This window comes from Chanos chanos, chromosome 14 (assembly GCF_902362185.1).
Source record: "Chanos chanos chromosome 14, fChaCha1.1, whole genome shotgun sequence".
Taxonomy (NCBI): Eukaryota; Metazoa; Chordata; class Actinopteri; order Gonorynchiformes; family Chanidae; genus Chanos; species Chanos chanos.
In genome coordinates, this window is record NC_044508.1 from 4987218 (window position 1) to 5004197 (window position 16980).

The 16980-nt window shown below is 44.6% G+C and overlaps 2 protein-coding genes across 4 annotated transcripts; one reads left to right on the forward strand and one right to left on the reverse strand.

The window, feature by feature from the left end:
- Positions 1-246: 246 nt before the first annotated feature.
- spaca9 (sperm acrosome associated 9) lies at positions 247-1876 on the forward strand. Its single transcript, XM_030791758.1, has 3 exons — positions 247-390; positions 557-759; positions 1537-1876. The coding sequence occupies exons 1-3, from the start codon at positions 247-249 to the stop codon at positions 1874-1876; spliced, it is 687 nt and encodes a 228-aa protein (XP_030647618.1).
- Positions 1877-3728: 1852 nt separating this feature from the next.
- Positions 3729-16769, reverse strand: tsc1a (TSC complex subunit 1a). 3 transcript variants are annotated; one of them, XM_030791540.1, is made up of 22 exons: positions 16538-16769; positions 15796-16001; positions 15405-15508; positions 14788-14940; positions 14176-14320; positions 13440-13594; positions 13130-13203; positions 12823-12983; positions 11471-11583; positions 10991-11153; positions 10447-10553; positions 10172-10268; positions 9780-9863; positions 8932-9487; positions 8683-8723; positions 7915-8084; positions 7501-7683; positions 7177-7287; positions 6633-6755; positions 6045-6232; positions 5535-5699; positions 3729-5322 (listed from the first exon to the last, which is right to left on the reverse strand). In XM_030791540.1, the coding sequence occupies exons 2-22, from the start codon at positions 15902-15904 to the stop codon at positions 4785-4787; spliced, it is 3540 nt and encodes a 1179-aa protein (XP_030647400.1). In that variant the 5' UTR covers positions 15905-16001; positions 16538-16769; the 3' UTR covers positions 3729-4784. The 3 variants fall into 3 exon arrangements, with proteins under 3 accessions (XP_030647400.1, XP_030647399.1, XP_030647398.1); XM_030791539.1 differs by having other exon boundaries at positions 3729-5313; positions 8656-8723; XM_030791538.1 differs by having other exon boundaries at positions 8656-8723.
- Positions 16770-16980: the final 211 nt, after the last annotated feature.

The following is a 16980-nucleotide window of genomic DNA, read 5'->3' on the forward strand; positions in this document are numbered from 1 at the left end:
ATAGATACATACATACATGCATACATACATACACACACAGATGGACAGATAGATAGATACATACATACATACATACACACACAGATGGACAGATAGATAGATAGATACATACATACATGCATACATACATACACACACAGATGGACAGATAGATACATACATGCATACATACATACACACACAGATGGACAGATAGATAGAGGAAATCTTCATCTGTTGATGAACAGGGAGTTAAATGAGTTCACGATGTCTGAGGTGAGAGCGAAGCTGCTAGAGATTGAGCACAAGCAGAGACGTTTCAGACAACAGCAGTTTATCTTCATCACTGCACTGGAGCGGTCACGTGAACACGCCCGAGAAAGAACAGAACCCGTCTCAACTGTGGCTCAGGTGGGACCATTAAACATCACTTAAGGAAACCATTTTGGCTTAGCCTACTTCTCACTGGTGGTACCTAATCAGTCCTTCCAGAAATGCCTGAAGGAGCTACATAATGATAAATTGGTCGTGTATAGTTCAAAGGAAAAACTAACCAGACTTTGCGTATTTCCGGCAGGTTCACAAATACATGAGCCATCACTGCAGCAACGCAACAGACAGACGCATTTTCTCCCTTTTCCTGGAAATCGTCACAGATCTCAGAAACACCCTGAAGCTTTTGGAGTCTTCAGGGTCCAACCAAAGCTCCCCGAACGAAGATCTGGAGGCTTGCAGGAGGCTCTTGAGCCCTGGCTATGACATCAGAAGATTAAGAGCACAGTTCAGTGGTGTTTTGCTTTACGTTTACAGCTCAGGGTCCAATGAAAATGACTCACAAAGGAATGACTCTTCATGTAGGCCATTTATGCCAATGTGAAGCAGCTCCTGTACAGATGGCCCAGTGCTGGATGTTGTTTACATTCCTGTACATTCCAGATATGGGTACATTCCTGCACCAGTGCAACTGATGCATTTCTCTTATTAATCACCACATGTTGTACCTGCTAGAGAGCCGCACTGAATGCAGGCTTTTGCTCAAGTTCCACCCAGACAGTCAGTCTTTAAGGGTCTGAGAAGGGTGTGTTAGATTACAAGTAGAATAAAATCCCACGGCAGGTGTATGGCCATGCAGGAGGAGAACGACCCAGACAGGCCCTTCACATTAGCTTGGTAATGCTCGGCTACAATGAAAATGTGCTATAAGCGTGTTCCCTGGACTGAAGCTGTGATATGTGTTTATTATGGTATGGCATGGTATTTTATGTTCAGTAGTTACAATGTCTTTTTTGTTTTGGAAACAAATGACTACTACATGTTAGTAATGGGTGCATCTGATTGGTCAGTCTTGGCTGTATGCCTCCCACTCAGGGGCAAAGCAAAGTTTAGACTTGACCTGAAGGCCCCTCTATAAGAGGAAGTTTCATCTTGCCTGAGATGGGTCATGAAACAGCCGAGCATATTACAACCTCAGCAAATCGTAAGCCCAGAAACAGAAGAATGCTCAAGGTCAGACTGTTGGGAGTTTCACTTCTGCATTAATTGAATTGTTGTCCACAGTTACCCACACGACGAGGTGAACCGGCTAAGCTGTGTGGAGGCCAGGCATTACTATGGGGGCGTGGTTAGCCTCATTCCGACGGCTCTTGATTCGCTCAAACTGGCCGGCGCCTCCAGCTACAGCAGGGGCAGTGCCAACAGAGCTCTCACCCCTGCTGCCGTGGCAACTGAAACCCCTCCCCCACAGCTGGTGACCAGGGGCAAAGGAAGCATGTCAGCAGACCAGGCTAAGCAACCCGCTCACAAGGTCAACCAATCAAGGAACATTCTGTCGACCCGTATAGGAGTCTGGAGAGCAACTAAACCAGCGTGGAGACCGCCAGGCCGGACTAGGATATGAGCACTTAAAATGAATTATGGATAAATTCAAATACACTGAAAGAAGCTGGACTGTTCTCACGTTTTGTTAAAACTAATGAATGACATGTTAATTAGCTTCATAATCAGGGATAATTAATTGACAGTGGAAATATATATGTAACATTTGATTATGTCTGCAAGCATGGAGAAACCAAACTGAGAGACAGGTGCAAAACATAGATCTTTTTATTATTATTATTACTGTTCCTACTGACAGTGCGTCATTTCTCAACATGAGTTAATAGAACACATAGCTGTTCATTTTTCATTTTCCAAAACCAGACTATAATACTCTCCAACTTTAACACGCTGCAGTGGCATCTCTCACTGACTGCAGGCATTTCAGTAACTGACTGGCTCATCCATCAGCTAGACAGGAGAACTGCCTGAGTCCCTTCCTTCACAGTTACAATGTGTTTAAAATACACACAGACACACACACACAATATGCGTGTGTGTGTGTGTGTGTATATATATAGGAGACTGATCTTGGCATCAGATATGATCCTGATGTGAATCCATCCTGATTTCAGCTGAAATTTACACATCACTCAGCAACAGATTCCTCTGCGACTATTAAGGCAAATGTTTGTGTTTGTGTGTGTGCGTGTCTATTTTAATAATATCAGAGAGGGTTTGTATTTAAGCTCTAAATACAAACAACTATCAAGCCAGTGGTTGCTTCTACTGAAACAAAATAAACAGCTTCATACATACAGATACCATAAAGTTTATTTTAAAACAAAAATGAGTATGCATTCTGCCCATTCGCTCGAGGGGGATGTGTTCCCATCATTGCCGATGCTGGAGTTGGTATCACGATGGTTTCGCTTTCTCCAACTTTTCTTACAAAGGTAAAAAAAAAAAAAAATGAAATTGGACCACTGGTGGGTGCTTGGGTTTTCTTCGGGCAAGGACACTCACGCCAGACAGCAAAGCAGCGCAGATCTAAATGGAAGAGTGTTCCTTTCCCGCTCAGTGATGTGGAAAAAGGAATGAGATGCTTTTACTTTACTCTGTAGCAGCCTGTAGTACCATCTCTCTCTCTCTCTCATCTGTCCTTCGGGGATATGCACTGAGAGTGGCGGGGGGTAGGGGTGACCTACAAGAACAACACTGCTTCATCACTAACAGGACTTGTCCCGAAAAGCGACTTGCGTCTCGTGAGCTTGCGCTGTGAGAGTTCAATTACCGCTGCCGCGTCATGCATTTTAGCATATAATTTCATTACCAGCAAAAGACACAGACACAGCCCACAAACGCAAGGTCACCTCGCTTCTTGCTCTCGTAGGTGAAAGCGAAAAACAAAACGAAAGGCTTAGACGTAAAACCAAACGAAGACCTTTTGAGATTTTGTCAAGCTGTAGAGGAGCCACTAGCCGTGAACCTGCAGATGAAACTTTTCAGTTGCAAAGCCCGATAGCTTTTGTATTTTAAGATTTTGGGTGAGAATGTTGAGCAGTAACTTGGCCTGTGACCAGAAAAAGACAAGCGCCTTGAAACTAAATTGCTGGTCTTTAACACGAAGTTAAAACACAAGCTCAAAGCTAGCGTGAAGTATTGTGTGAATAAATCACATGCTGTTAGCACGGGTCAAAAAAGACCAAGTAAGTAAAATAAACACTTTATTTATAATTCTATTGTTCACTTATTTCCTTGATGGCTCAGCACACAAATCATAGTTATGGTAGATTAACACACGCGTGTCTAGTGTTTAGAAACAAGACAGATAACTTGACACCTGGGGGGGGGGGGGTATTCCAGAAAGCAGTTTTAGTGAAAACTCAGAGTTAGTTAACTCAGATTAAGTAGTAAACCTCCTAATAGAAGAGACCTATGGCATCATCCTCCTAGCAAAACAAAGTCATAGAGCTCTTCTATTATGAGGTTTACGACTTGCTCTGAGTTTTTCCACCAAACCCACTTTCTGGAATACTCCCCTGATATTAAAAATCCAAAACAGCTTTTTTTTGATTTCATACATCTCGCCCCTCCATTTCATACTGTGCAGGAGACTGACTAGTATTCTAGTAATATACAGTAATCTACTGAAAACAGGAAAAGAAAGCGAGAACAGAGGAATACAAGAAAGGAGGTCAGAAAGAACCAAAATCAAAGGGGGCGGGGCAGGAGACAAGCAAAATGGGAACAAAAAGAGAAAAAAAAAAAGAAAAAGAAAATAAAAATAGCTACATTATTGCTCAGCTTCTGTGCGGTGCATTAAGGGTCACTGCAGCAGTTCCTGACAATGCCTCTGTTTTCTTTACTCGAATGTGAGTCACAGCAGCCAAGGGGCTAGTACTCGTTGTAATGACTCAAAACCTGCCTGTCTGGTTAAAAAACGGCGACGGCATTAAGGCAGTTCATCAACAGGTCATAGTGTCACTGTGAATTCAAAAGACATGTTTTTGTTTACCTTAACATTTTAACTCATTTCAGGTGGGGTGTTTTTTTTTTGTTTTGTTTTTTTGTAGTGTTTTTGTGTATTTTTTTTTTCTCTTATTACAGCTTTAAAACGAGCTAAAAGTTTTGTCGTCCACTCTCCGATGAGAAGAGCAGCAAGCCATGTAATAATACTGAGTTCCCCAAAAAAAAAACCTTCCTCCCTCAAATTATTATAGCAAGCAAATCTTTCAGCAGCAGTTTCTCCACCTTTCTCTCTCTCTTTTTTTTTTTTTCCTCGTTCAACCTGTCTCACGAAGTCTAATCCTCTTTCTCTCTCTCTCTCATACACACAAGACATACATGCATACAAAGTCGTTCTCTTTGTCTACTCATTCCGTCTCATTCCGTCTCACTACGTCTCATTCGATTTCTCAGTTCTGTCTCGTTTTGTCGAACTACATCTCTGCTTCCTCCTTCTCCTGTCCCGTCTCACGCCTTCCACCTTATTCCCCCTTTCCCTGATTGTAGTCCATAATCTTCAGGTCCTGCCTCCTGCTCTGGACGTTGAAGGCTCTCGCCCTGTGTCCCTCAGGATGGCCGTGAGAAGGCGACGTCGGGGCCGGGGGCGCGGCGGCCACGTCTCCGCGCCTGGGCGGCTGGGCGTTCTCCGGGAGCCTCCCCAGGCTCCGGTCGGCCTGGAGACCCAGCGAGAGGCTCTCCAGCGGGGGCATCCCCCCGTCCTCTTCCTGCTGGCTCTCGCTCTTGTTCCGGAAGAGCTGTCTGGCCCGCATCCCCAGAAGGCTGCGCTCGGTGGGGTAGGAGCTGACGCCCAGGGGGGAGTCGCAGGGGAGGGGCGTAGGCGTACGTCCCCCCCGCAGGCCCGGGTCCTCCTCCAGACTGCCGTTGAGGGGGGAGGTTGTAGGGGACTGGGGAGCTTCTGGGGAGACGCTGCCGTTGACACACATGTAAGTGTTTTCCTCAGCTTTGTGCTGATCGCCCGGCTGAGCCGAAGACCCTGAGCTTGTGCTGTTCCTGTTTGACCTGGAAAATACAATAATAGTGATAATGATCGTTTAGTCAGGATGAATATTTGTCGAGGCTTTCTGTGGGAAAAAAGACATGCAAATTCACTGATATTTTGACTTTGCTAGGGCAAAATTCATGCTCTTCTTGTGGAACTGTACCAGACGGTCAACATGACTCAGGCAAATGTGTTAAACTATACTGTTGTAAAAGGTGGGAAATTGGCTTACCTGAGACTGGTAGGATTGCATTGCTCAGTGGTGCCCCTTGCTGGTGAAGTGTTACTAAGGTTGTGGATCTCCAACTGGCTGTAGAGTTGGAGCAGCTCAGCCTGAAGTGCTTGAGTGATATGCTTTTGGGCCAAGTACCTGTTCTCAGACGCCTGCAGCTGCCCTCTGGAGGGAGGAAACACAGAATTATGACCATATTTGTACAAGCAACGCACACAGAATTCTAGAACACTGTGAGCAGTCTAATAAAACAGACTGACAGAGAGGGGTGTGGTCTGGGGAGAGGGAAGTCTTTAAAAGGGAACAGAAAAATCTAAAGGTTTTGCAAATATGGTATTATTTTGGATTTGGTTTCGGTATGTCAGTTCTGTCTAAGAACGCTATCAGCGAATCAGAAATTAGACACGTTCACTGGCTCATCTCTCAGAGTAAAGCAGACCAGTAGTCTAGTCTGACACTGACACCTGGGTTCTATGGTGTCATATAGGAAAGCCTGAACTGAAACCGTACTTGGCCTGGTTTTTGACGCTTTCCAGAAGCTTCTTCTGCTCAAGAATGAGCTGGTCCTTTTTGGAGAGCTGGGCCTCCAGGTCGGTGATGCGCTGCTGGGCCGTGTCCAGATGCTGGTTCTGCTGGACCGAGCTCTGTCGCAGTCTTTCCATCTCCTTCTGGGTGGAGGTCTGGAGCATCTTCAGCTCCTAACGCAGGGCGCAGAGGAGGACATGGGTGTTAGTCAGTGGTGTGTCAGTCTAAACCCCACAGGGCTCCAAACATCTCATACTCCAAAAAACCCATATGTCAGTTTTAGCTCCTTTAACGGGCAGTCACTGAATAACAGTGTGAGGGAGAGATGGTACGTAAATTCATTTTCTATTCAATACACCACAGAATGCTTTCGTAAAACTGTGACCTGACAATTACACCAGTGAAGGTAAATGCTATAAATATACACAAACATGCTGTTTATTCATTAAAAAAAAAAAAATCAAAAGAGCTATATTATTTAAGACTGTTAAAATAGGTACAAATGCTCTTGTTGATAAGCAGTGAACGGCTGAGGCACTGCCTGGGCCCTCTGTGGGGAGCAGGGCTTCTAACCTTGTTCGCCTCAGGTCCCAAACGCTGGATCTCCTGCACACACAGTTTATTGGCTTCGCCCAAAAGCAGAAGCTGCCTGTTCAGGAACACCATTTGCTGCTCCATGTTCTCGCTGTTGTTGAGCTAGAGTCAAGACAGGAGAACGAAAAATGTATATAATTACAGGCTACAACTGTTTGCTCCTTGTAACCAGTCGGTCTCAATCAGAGGTACACGGATCTTAAATCTAAGGTAAAGATTCCTGTTGATTTCTGTCGTCAGAGACCGATCTCTACTCATGAAACAGGTGCGTATGTTCTTCAGTCAGAGATGTGTAGTGGCTGGTAGACCAAAACAAACAAACAAACAAGATTCAACAGGATTTCTGGAATTGACGGCCTGAGCTGTGATAAAAACGACCAATTCAGACCCTGAAGTAAACCAATCAAATCAACCGCCTCAAAAAGAATCTGTTGTTCTTGGCTAATTTTCTCTCACGTCCTGTAAAAACACCAGATTTTTAATGGATGCGCCTCACGCAAAAAGTTCTGGACATCAGTCTAACCTTGAGTGACAGCTGACTGAGCAGATGTCCCGTGTTACAAACTTTGTTATTGGCCGTCTGTAGCTCCGCCTCCATTTCTCCCACTCTCTTCTGAGTCTCTAGCAGATCACTCTGAAAAGAACAAGCAGGTCCATTCGTGATTGGACAGAAACAGAAACAGAAACAAATACACACACACACACACACACACACCAAAAACAACGGAAGGAAACGTTCACGACTGAGGTCAGATGATCTCTCCAGAAAACACAGCGGCACTGTCAGTGACGTTGTCTCCTTCCCCGAGTCCACAACCCCAACCCTCCTCGTCCAGCGCCTCCTCACCTTCAGCTCCTGAGTCTTGTTGCAGAAGTCGTCTCGCTCCTGCTGCAGCTGCTGGATCTGCTCCTGTAACCTTTTCACCGACGCCTCCCTGTCCTCCTGCAAGTACTGGCAGCGTCGCTGCTCCTCCTGGAGGCTGACCCTCAGCGCCTGCATCTCCACGTCCAGCAGCCTGAGCTGGGCCTTCTGTGTTACAGAGGAAGAGGACGAGGAAAATGACGAGGAAAATGACGATTCACTGGTCAGTGACCTTTAAACTGTAGTAAAGCCAGACTATGCATCCATTACTCTAGTTCTGTTGCTGTTATTCACAAAAACACAGCTAGATTCTGATCACAGAGGAACGTTCAGAAAAACCACCGAACACAGAAACCAGAAGGGCAGCAACGTTGCTGATAAAAAAACGTCGTCCGTTACCATGGAGTTGTTCTGTTCCTCCAGCGCGGTGGCGTTGATGACGCGGCGTAGCAGCCGGCGGTTGCGTATGGCGTGCTGCTCTCTCTTGTAACGTTCGTACAGTAACTGGTTATGGAGCAGCAGCAGCTGGCTGCGCAGCACGGGCAGGTCGTCCTCCTGCGCAGACAGGCCTGCGGAAAACCCAGGGGCAGAAAGGACACAGAGCGTTATAAAATGGCTCTGAAGCTTCATTGACGGGTCGTGCGGTAAATAAAAAGGCTCATGTGGTGTAATAAGATGCCAGGGACCATTATGAGGGGAAATGAGACTTTATAAGCTGTCATGAGGTATTATAAGATATTATACAAGATTATACGCAGTAACAATACGAGGGAAGTGGCACTGTATGATTCCACACTGACATGCAGTACACAAAGAAACCTCGTGTGCTAAATGAATATGCAATCTGAGATCTGAGACAAACACTGGGTGGAAAAAAATGCAGATTAATTGTACGGAAATGGCTACAACATGAGATGTTTGTTACAAAACTCAAACGAAACGCAATTATTCTTTTACGGAGGCAGTTAAATGAGAAATGATGGACAGAGTGAGGAATTAGACCAGAACAGAAAAGAAAGAAAGAAAGAAACAAACAAACAAAAAAACCAGAGGAGACTGAAATGTGAGGAGGAAGGAACAGACAGATTGTTCCAGTCTGAGAGTCTGGAGTCCCTTGACACATATCAGATTAGCAAATACCTTTTCTATTACTGCTATGCTGTTTACCTCTAGAGACTGAGTCTGTCGAAGAACTTTGTGATGGTGATCTGAGTGGAAATACAAAAAAAAAAACCAAAACTGTGAGCTCTCACTTTCTCTATAAGTCCATTATCATTAACACTGAAAAGATTTGCAGCAGGTTAATGAGGACAATTTGTCCTTTTATTTACTGACTGATTTATTTTTTTGCAGAGATTAGACCTTTGTTGTTTCGGAACACGTTAAAATGTCCGAGTCCTTCCACGCTCGCCTTACCGTTTCAAAACTCTAGCGTGACTATCGTGACCTTGCTGAATTAGCTCATCCAGCACGTCCAGGGGGGACGTGGACGAGAGACTGCGACTTTCGAGGTCTTTGCTCAGTTCGGGGTCTCCACGGGCCTGCTGGTAAACTTCGGTGGTTTTCCTCTCCACGAACAGAGATGCCGCCCTGGGTAGAGCCAAGTCAAACAGGGGTTCGTAGCTGAGGGAGATGGCTCTCGTCAGGTCCCGCGGGACCGGGTCGCGCCTGTTCGGGTTGGGCGTCCCATCTTCGAGAACGTAAGGACTTCCAGAGTTAAGGGAACCCTCGATAGGGGTAAAACATGGCCAGATGGACCAGGGGGGCTGCTGGTTGCTGCTCTGGGACACACTGTTGGGTTTGGCGGGTGTGGAGAGTAAATTGTGGTTCGAGTCTGAGGGGATAAGAGCCGGCTCCTCCCGGGGTCCGGTCGGCGTGTCAGCGGCGTTGGAGAAGAGCGAGTCAAGGCTTGGCATCGCCATGGCAGCGGGCCTGCTCTCGGTGAGTTTCAACAGCTCCTCTGTGATGGATTCTGTTAAAGAAAAAAAGCATTTGTGCAGGGAAGGTTTTGTGAAATTGCCAAACTGGTTTGGTGGCATGTGACATTTAAAAAAATAATGATGTAAGGATGTAAATGCCACAGAACAAACTCTTTCAGTATTGTTTAGGGTCACTGACCTTAGTGTCAACACACACACACGCACACACACGCACACGCACACACACGCACACGCACACACACGCACACGCATACACACGCACACACACGCACACGCACACACACGCACACGCACACACACACGCACACACACACACACGCTCACCGTCTTCTCTCTCTTTCTCGTTCTTTTTCACGTAGTCAGATAACTCTGTCAACGTCATGGACTTAACACCATCGCCTGAACCGCCTGAAAGATTAAAAAGAGGCAAAAGCTAGATTCCAAAATAAATAAACAAACAAGTAAACAACCAAACAAGTAAACAACTATTGTTTTTACTTTTTTTTTTTTTTTTTTAAACCGTCTGCATACCTCAAAGACTTTCAATGGCTTACTCACAGGTCACAGCTCATTAAGCCATGATTACATAAATAACAAAGCAGACCAGAAGACCCCCGAAAAAAAACCCCACAATCAAGATCACCAAATAAGCATAACCTATGGAACATGCTAAGAGTTTGTCATTTCTCAGAAGAGCTGGTGAAGGACCGTCTAACCTTTGCTGCTGACATTTGTGGAGGTACCATTTCCTTGCTCCCTGATTGGTTCTTGTTTCGCTTGCGCTGTCTTCTCGTGTTCCTGGAATGTACCTTCCTAGAAGGTTTTAATTGTTACACAAAAGCAAGTTAATAAGAGCACGACAAAACAACCTGCTGGCAAAGATCAGGACGCTCCACCCAGGCAAATACCATGAGGGCGGAGCCTGAATCCACGTACAGTTTCTCTGCGTATGAGCATAAGAGCCATATGGCTGTTAAGAGGAAACCCAGACCTTGTTGGTGCTGTTCGGCTGGGCTCCACGTTCGTACTCCTCTGAAAGGGAGGGCAGAGGGGAGGACCCAGAGGGAGTTGAGACAGATGGAGTCCATTTCCCATCCACTGTGGTGAGAGAATTTAAAAAAAAAAACAAAGAAGAAAAAATAAACAAATGCAACAAACCCATACAAAATCTTTTCAAGTTCTTTAAGACGCCGCGTATACAAAATGAAAGAACTCGACTAATGAAATCAGATGTGTTTAGCTCTCCCTCCAGAGAAAAAAAAACACACACAACAAGGTGCTTCTGGCTCCATCCCAAAAACTCTAAAACAGTGTCCTCTCTCTCCTTCGTGAGCACTGCCCTAATTACAGACTGAGACCTGCATGGGCGAAAACAAAATGGCAGCAGCTCCCTCAAGGTTGATTATGCCCATCCGTTCGTACAAATAATGTGAAAAATTAAGGTAATCCTAGGAAAAAAAACAAACAAAAAAAAAAAACGCATCGAGGTAAGGTCGGGGAAGATCTACAAAATGATCACACTGGGACTCACTGACCTGGCGTGCTGTGGGCACGACCTGAGGGGTGTGAGGCACTCTGGGATAGCTCCGAAACGGTGGTGGGGGACATTCCTCTAGAACTAGGGGGGGTGTTCATTCCGCAAGCAGAGGAAGGGCTCCAAAGCACGTCCTTGATCCCTGAGGAGTTGACCTCTTGATTCTAGAACCGGAATGCCAAAAAAAAAAAAGAAAAAAAAAAAAACAGAACCAAAAAGGGCAGACAGAGTCAGACTGATACCATAAACGCTCCCTCCCTTTAGCATCTCAAGGACAACTTTGCTAATGAAACTTCTGCTTGTTCGCTGAACTTTTTTCGTTTTGTTTTAACTTCCTGTTTATTAACAGGAAGTATATCTCAGTTCAGCTATGTAGGAAAACAGAATTACATGCAACCATAAATCACCGACCACAGTTTTAAGTAGAAATAAATGGGACATTTTTTCAAGATTTATCGATACGCATACTGATATCCGTCACCTGATGGCTTGAGGCCGGTGGAGTGGGGCATGACGGCTGGGTGACGGTCAGATGTGGCAGAGATAACGAGAGACACTGACGAACGTTCGATATGGAGGTGACTGATGGAGCTCCTGTGAAATGGAGGATAGATAATTAGATCGGGAAAAAAAAAAGAACCAAAAAAAGAAATGCATAAAATTACCATCTTATCAAGGGCAGCCCAATGGCAAGCGTCTCTCATTCACTGCACATTTCATTTCAGGTCACTGAAAACTAATGAGTGGCTATTCCATTATACCTTGCTTTTGTTTACTCGTCATTTGTTTTCATTTGTTTATGACTGATTTACTGTATTTTCTTTTAATTAAGCCAGGACAGATTTGAGGGGGGAGAGAGAGAGAGAGAGAGAGAGAACTCAAGGTCATGTTGAGTGCCCGAAAAGACCAAACAGCACCGGAAGATGTGATGCATTAAGCAGGGACCATTAAAATCTTTAAAAGAAGAAAAAAAAAACCCCAGACATAAACACAGACCTCTGTAAATGCTGCTTCATGCTGAATCATCCACAACGACTTTAATAAAAGCCCATAAGCCCTTGTGGTATAAAAATGCAAAACTCATCTGGCTTGTTTGGAAGATAAAAAGAAACTGACTTTTGAAATCAGCTACCCGTTTTTAGGTCACGTTCGTAACTTTGACTGTGAACTGCAGCGCATTCACACATGAGGGGGAAGTTCTGTTCTGTCCGACACTGACCAGTAAGTTCTATGATAAGCAGGAGTAGAGGCCGTTAGCACTGAGCTCTGATGGCTCCAGTGGTTGCTCTGTGGTGGATGAAAAACAGGAACAGTGCTCTATTTTTTGCCCTTTCTGCATAACGGCCCTGAGTTATGATACTGGAACTGCACAGAAATGTGCATAAAGCAAGACCGTGCTAAGTTTAATGGAACCAGACGATCTGGTACATCAGTATACGACAAGTTTCGTTTTAGCTAACATGTAGCGTTACCGCTCTAGCAGTCTAGCTAGACCTATTAACACAGCATTGCTTAGCAACAACAAATTCCAGTGATGATGTTATACTTCTTCAAAAGATATTCTGTGCAACGCAAAGAGGCTGTGATAATACTTTACCAATGTTTTATTTAGACGCAACAGATATGCACAAATCAAATATCTATATACTCGTCAATAAAACTCAAGATAGTCTGTGTTTTCAGAAAATGGCTCATAAAATGCCCCCCCCCCCCCGCAAAATAAAAAAGCGAACGCATGCATACAGGCTTAACACCCACATTCAAAACTAACCTTAATCAGTTGCCATTTCAAGACAAAAGAACAAACTGGGCAAACTGGAATGAGCTTTTTACCAGAGCCGCCGACGTCCGTGCACAGGCTGGTCTGATCCACAGGACGACCCGGCACGTGATCCGGTATGGTCGCATAACCCTCTTCACAAGACGCCTCTTTTGGGTCCAGCGAAACTTTGGCACATTCTATCACAATGTCATGTGGCTCGAATCTCTTCCACCTGATGAGAGAGGTAAAAGCACGGGGGGAGTTTTAGAAAGAACTCCCACACGGTAGAACAGAGGGAAGAGTTAACACGCGACAGTGCAGACCCAGTTACTGTTAGAAAAAGACCCAGCTGCCCTGAGAAAAGAACAGATGGCGTACCGAATGGGATCCAGCTCGTAGTCTTTGGTTCCGGTGACCAGTTCCGGGTGTATCCGTACGTGTTCCAGCATCGGCTACAAAACCAACGCACAAAACAAATCAGCACGTGAAAAAAAAGGGAGCACTTTATTTTATTTTTTGAAGACGCTCCAGTTTCTGCATGTAAAAAATGGGTCAAAGAATTTAAAAAAAAAAACTGACCATCTCTGCCCGAGGGACGTTTCGATGAATGTAAAAAAAAACAAAAAAAACCCCCACAGCATTACAGGTGGTTTAGAGTTGACAAATATAAGCAGGACTAGGGACTTACCTTAACCACCTCCTCAAAGGTGTCCACGTTCTCCTTCATGCTGTAGTGGGCACGCAGGTAAGAGACAAAGTTGCAGGGGTACATGCCATACAGTCGATGGAAGAGGGAGTAGACGCTGGCGTGCAGATGGACCAGGTACTCTTTCTGAGCTTGGCCTGTGGAGGACACATAAGCAGAGGCAGCGACGATTATGAAGTCGTTCACTCGTTTCTGTTTCACTGGACACATTTCCTCCTTGTTCAGTCTGTAGTGATTTTACCTTGTACTGCAATTTGCTGACCACAAATGTGGCATTATCACAGGCCCTAATTCAATAGGACCGCTACTGGGATTCAGCCCGATAACTGTTTGCAGATGTATTTGCTTTGCTCTGCAGTTCTCGTCCCCAAAACACAGGATGATTTATATCTTCCCTCTTAAGCAAAAACAAACCCCAATACCAACGACTTCGAGTGCTAGGACTATTCGTGAAGTAAACTCCACTCTGAATGAAACATCTCCATTCCCAAAGCATTTCTTAAGGAGAATTTCTCAGTTTGCTTGACAGTTTGAGCCAGAAAAATCAAAACGGCCCAACAGAGGAACGACGCCTAAACATTTTTATTAGACAGCACTGATCCTTATCTTAAGCTACGTAGCTGACTGACATACCCTGTCCAATGGGGAAAAAACATTCAACTGAAGCCAAATCCTGTCTTTACATCCAATGTTTTGAGATATGATTCTGGAGGATTACCTGGGTTTCTCTGGTTCCACGCTGCCAGTCGTCCAAAGATGTCGAAAACCTCGAAGAGGAGCTGCTTGCCGGTCTGAGGGATCATTGGAAGCAGGGTGATCAACACCAGCACCCCAGTGATGAGAACGACCATATCAGAGTCAGTCTGAGAGGGAAATGTGAAAAGTCCTCAAGGTCCATCAATAAGACATGACTGTACATGATTCATGATTTTACGACAGAAAAACACATCAGCGCTGGATATATCCAGGGGCACTAAACTTTTTTTTTTTTCTTACACATCTAAAAAAAAACCCCTTGTCACCACATAACATATGACTCTGGCGTCACTGTGACTCAAGTTCAACACAGGGGGTCAAGGCATATTCCGGGGGGGGGGGGGGGGGGGGGGGGGGTTGGGGGGGGGGGAACAAACCAAAACAAAAAAAAAAAACCTCTCACATGCGTCAAATCAAGTTTATTGCTTCTGTAATATCACAGATGTCTCCAGAGTTTTTAAGTAACCTCAGTGCGCTGCAAGCTACGTGGGCGGGCTTGCTAAGAACCCTCTTTGCCAAAAAAAAAAAAAAAAAGCCACGCTTGACCTGTCTTTTGCACTCAGCAGCAGAGTACCTTGAGGCATTTGAGAAGTGAGGCCAGCAGGGGAAACCGAGCGATCTTGTGGATCCACGACGGCTGCTTGCGGACAACGTGGCCGAGGAGGGTGATGGCTGGGAGTCGGCATCCCTGCTTTGCCATGCACTCGTTCATCTTATCTAAGAGGTGCTTTATGGGGAGGGGCGGGAGAAACATTACAATGTCTTTCATAACATCATGATTAAATGCTGGATTAGTATTACCAAACTGAACAAAAAGAGGAAACTGCAAAGCATTAGTATTTACAATTTTTTTTTAAAGACCTTTTTTTTAAGACCTTTTTTAAGGTCTTGATTGTAATAGGGTGTTGCTGATATCCTTAAGACTTTCGGGGTGTTTTGGTGCTGTTTTGAGATTTTTTTGAGTTGTTCTGAAGTTAAGGTTTCACTGTAAATTCCACTGAATTCATACACAGACCTATAAAGGGTTTATATTACACAAATACTAAGTCTGGCATAGGCTGAGTGAGTGGTTTTGCATGAGAATTAAAATAAACAAACACAAACAACGATAAAAAGCTGAAACTGATTCAGACCAGTGTAATGTGAGCCGCTCGTTCTTATCTAATGAGGACAGCAGCTTTTTCCCCTCACCTTATCATGAGGTTCCCGGACAGAGGAAAGGATATCCACCGCCTGAGGTGAGTTGGTGTCCAGGTAGTAGTCCACCAAACCGTTAAGCAACAAAGATCCCTTATCTACAATACAATACAGAGAAGGCATAAAAATCACGACTCTTCAGGGAAAAAAAAAAAAAACCCCTCAAAACCAGCACAACTCAGTAAGCAAACACTTCATCTACAAACCACGACACCAGCTGCAAAGAAGAATCTTCCCGAATTTAACTCACACTAATAAAGTTAATAATCTAATAATGATTTTCACAGAGAAAATGGCATTGCTGTATGCAATGAGTAGCGTCAATAAAAAGGAAAAATGGGATATTATTATTACACAAGGTTTATGAGGAGACGTAATGCAACACCTGAGCTGAGGAGCTCCTGCAGTTGAACTTTGACCTGCTGCACTTCTTGCAAATCAGTGGACTCCAGCAAGGGAAGGAGCTCCAGTGGATTCGGCTGCTCTTTAGCCATGATGATGACCCGAGCGTTTGACCCGTGTCTTTGTCACCGCAAATGTCGTAGACTTCTTGTGTCAACATGGGGTGCAAATGCAAGGTGTCAACAGCAGCTAGAGAAGCGTGAAAGGACAAAACAAACAGACAAACAAACAAAGGACACATGACATGGCACAAGGAAAATATCTCGAGGGAAAAACGTTACCGTATTATCTAATGTACTAATAATATTCAACACCATGTCGTAACTATACATACGAGTGTCATAAACGATTAGGCAATATTTTGATAGATTTGAATCCAGTCTTTGCTGTCCACGTACAGATTGCACGAGACAGTTCTCAATTATTAATGTGTTTTCCAGCGTACAGCTACCGAACAGCATAAATAACCGTCACAACATTTAACTGCCTTCGCAACTACTCACGATACATTACACAGGCCTGGTCAGTATATTTTTATTGGAGTAATAAACACTTTCCCAAGGCTGGCTACTGACAACCAACATTCAAATCACGGTGACGGTTCGGTTGCATTTACAGCGATGACATCCTCAGAACTTATTAGGGCACGAATACAAGCGTGATTTGTCTGCAAATGAGCCCAAAGAAAACTTATTCTAGTGAGTTAAAACACTTTAATTCGTTACCTTTTAGAGAGTGTGGACTTCACACGTTGTCGCCATCTTGAACACTTCACGACCTTTTACACTAAGGCTAGCTCTGAAGCTGTTTGCGCAGCTAATGTAATAGTCCACGGCGCCTTCGAACTAATTCCAAGACTGGCAAAATCCAGCAAAACAGTAAAAGTGTTGTTTTTCAGCATGAACAGTCGTTCAATGCAATCCTACAACACTGTCACAAGACCTCGGCGATTGTGACAAAAAGGTGTGGGACACACCACTTACATTAGTGTTAGCTAAGCATATAGCAGGTTCAACATGACAGGAGGCGACTGCGCATGCGCCTTATTAAAAATCCTTATGGCGTCATCATGTTTATTCATCACGTTACTTGCAAGGGAATACAAACACTCTCCAACTAAACGGGCTTATTAATTTTGATATATTTTGTCATGGGTAGATATCTCACC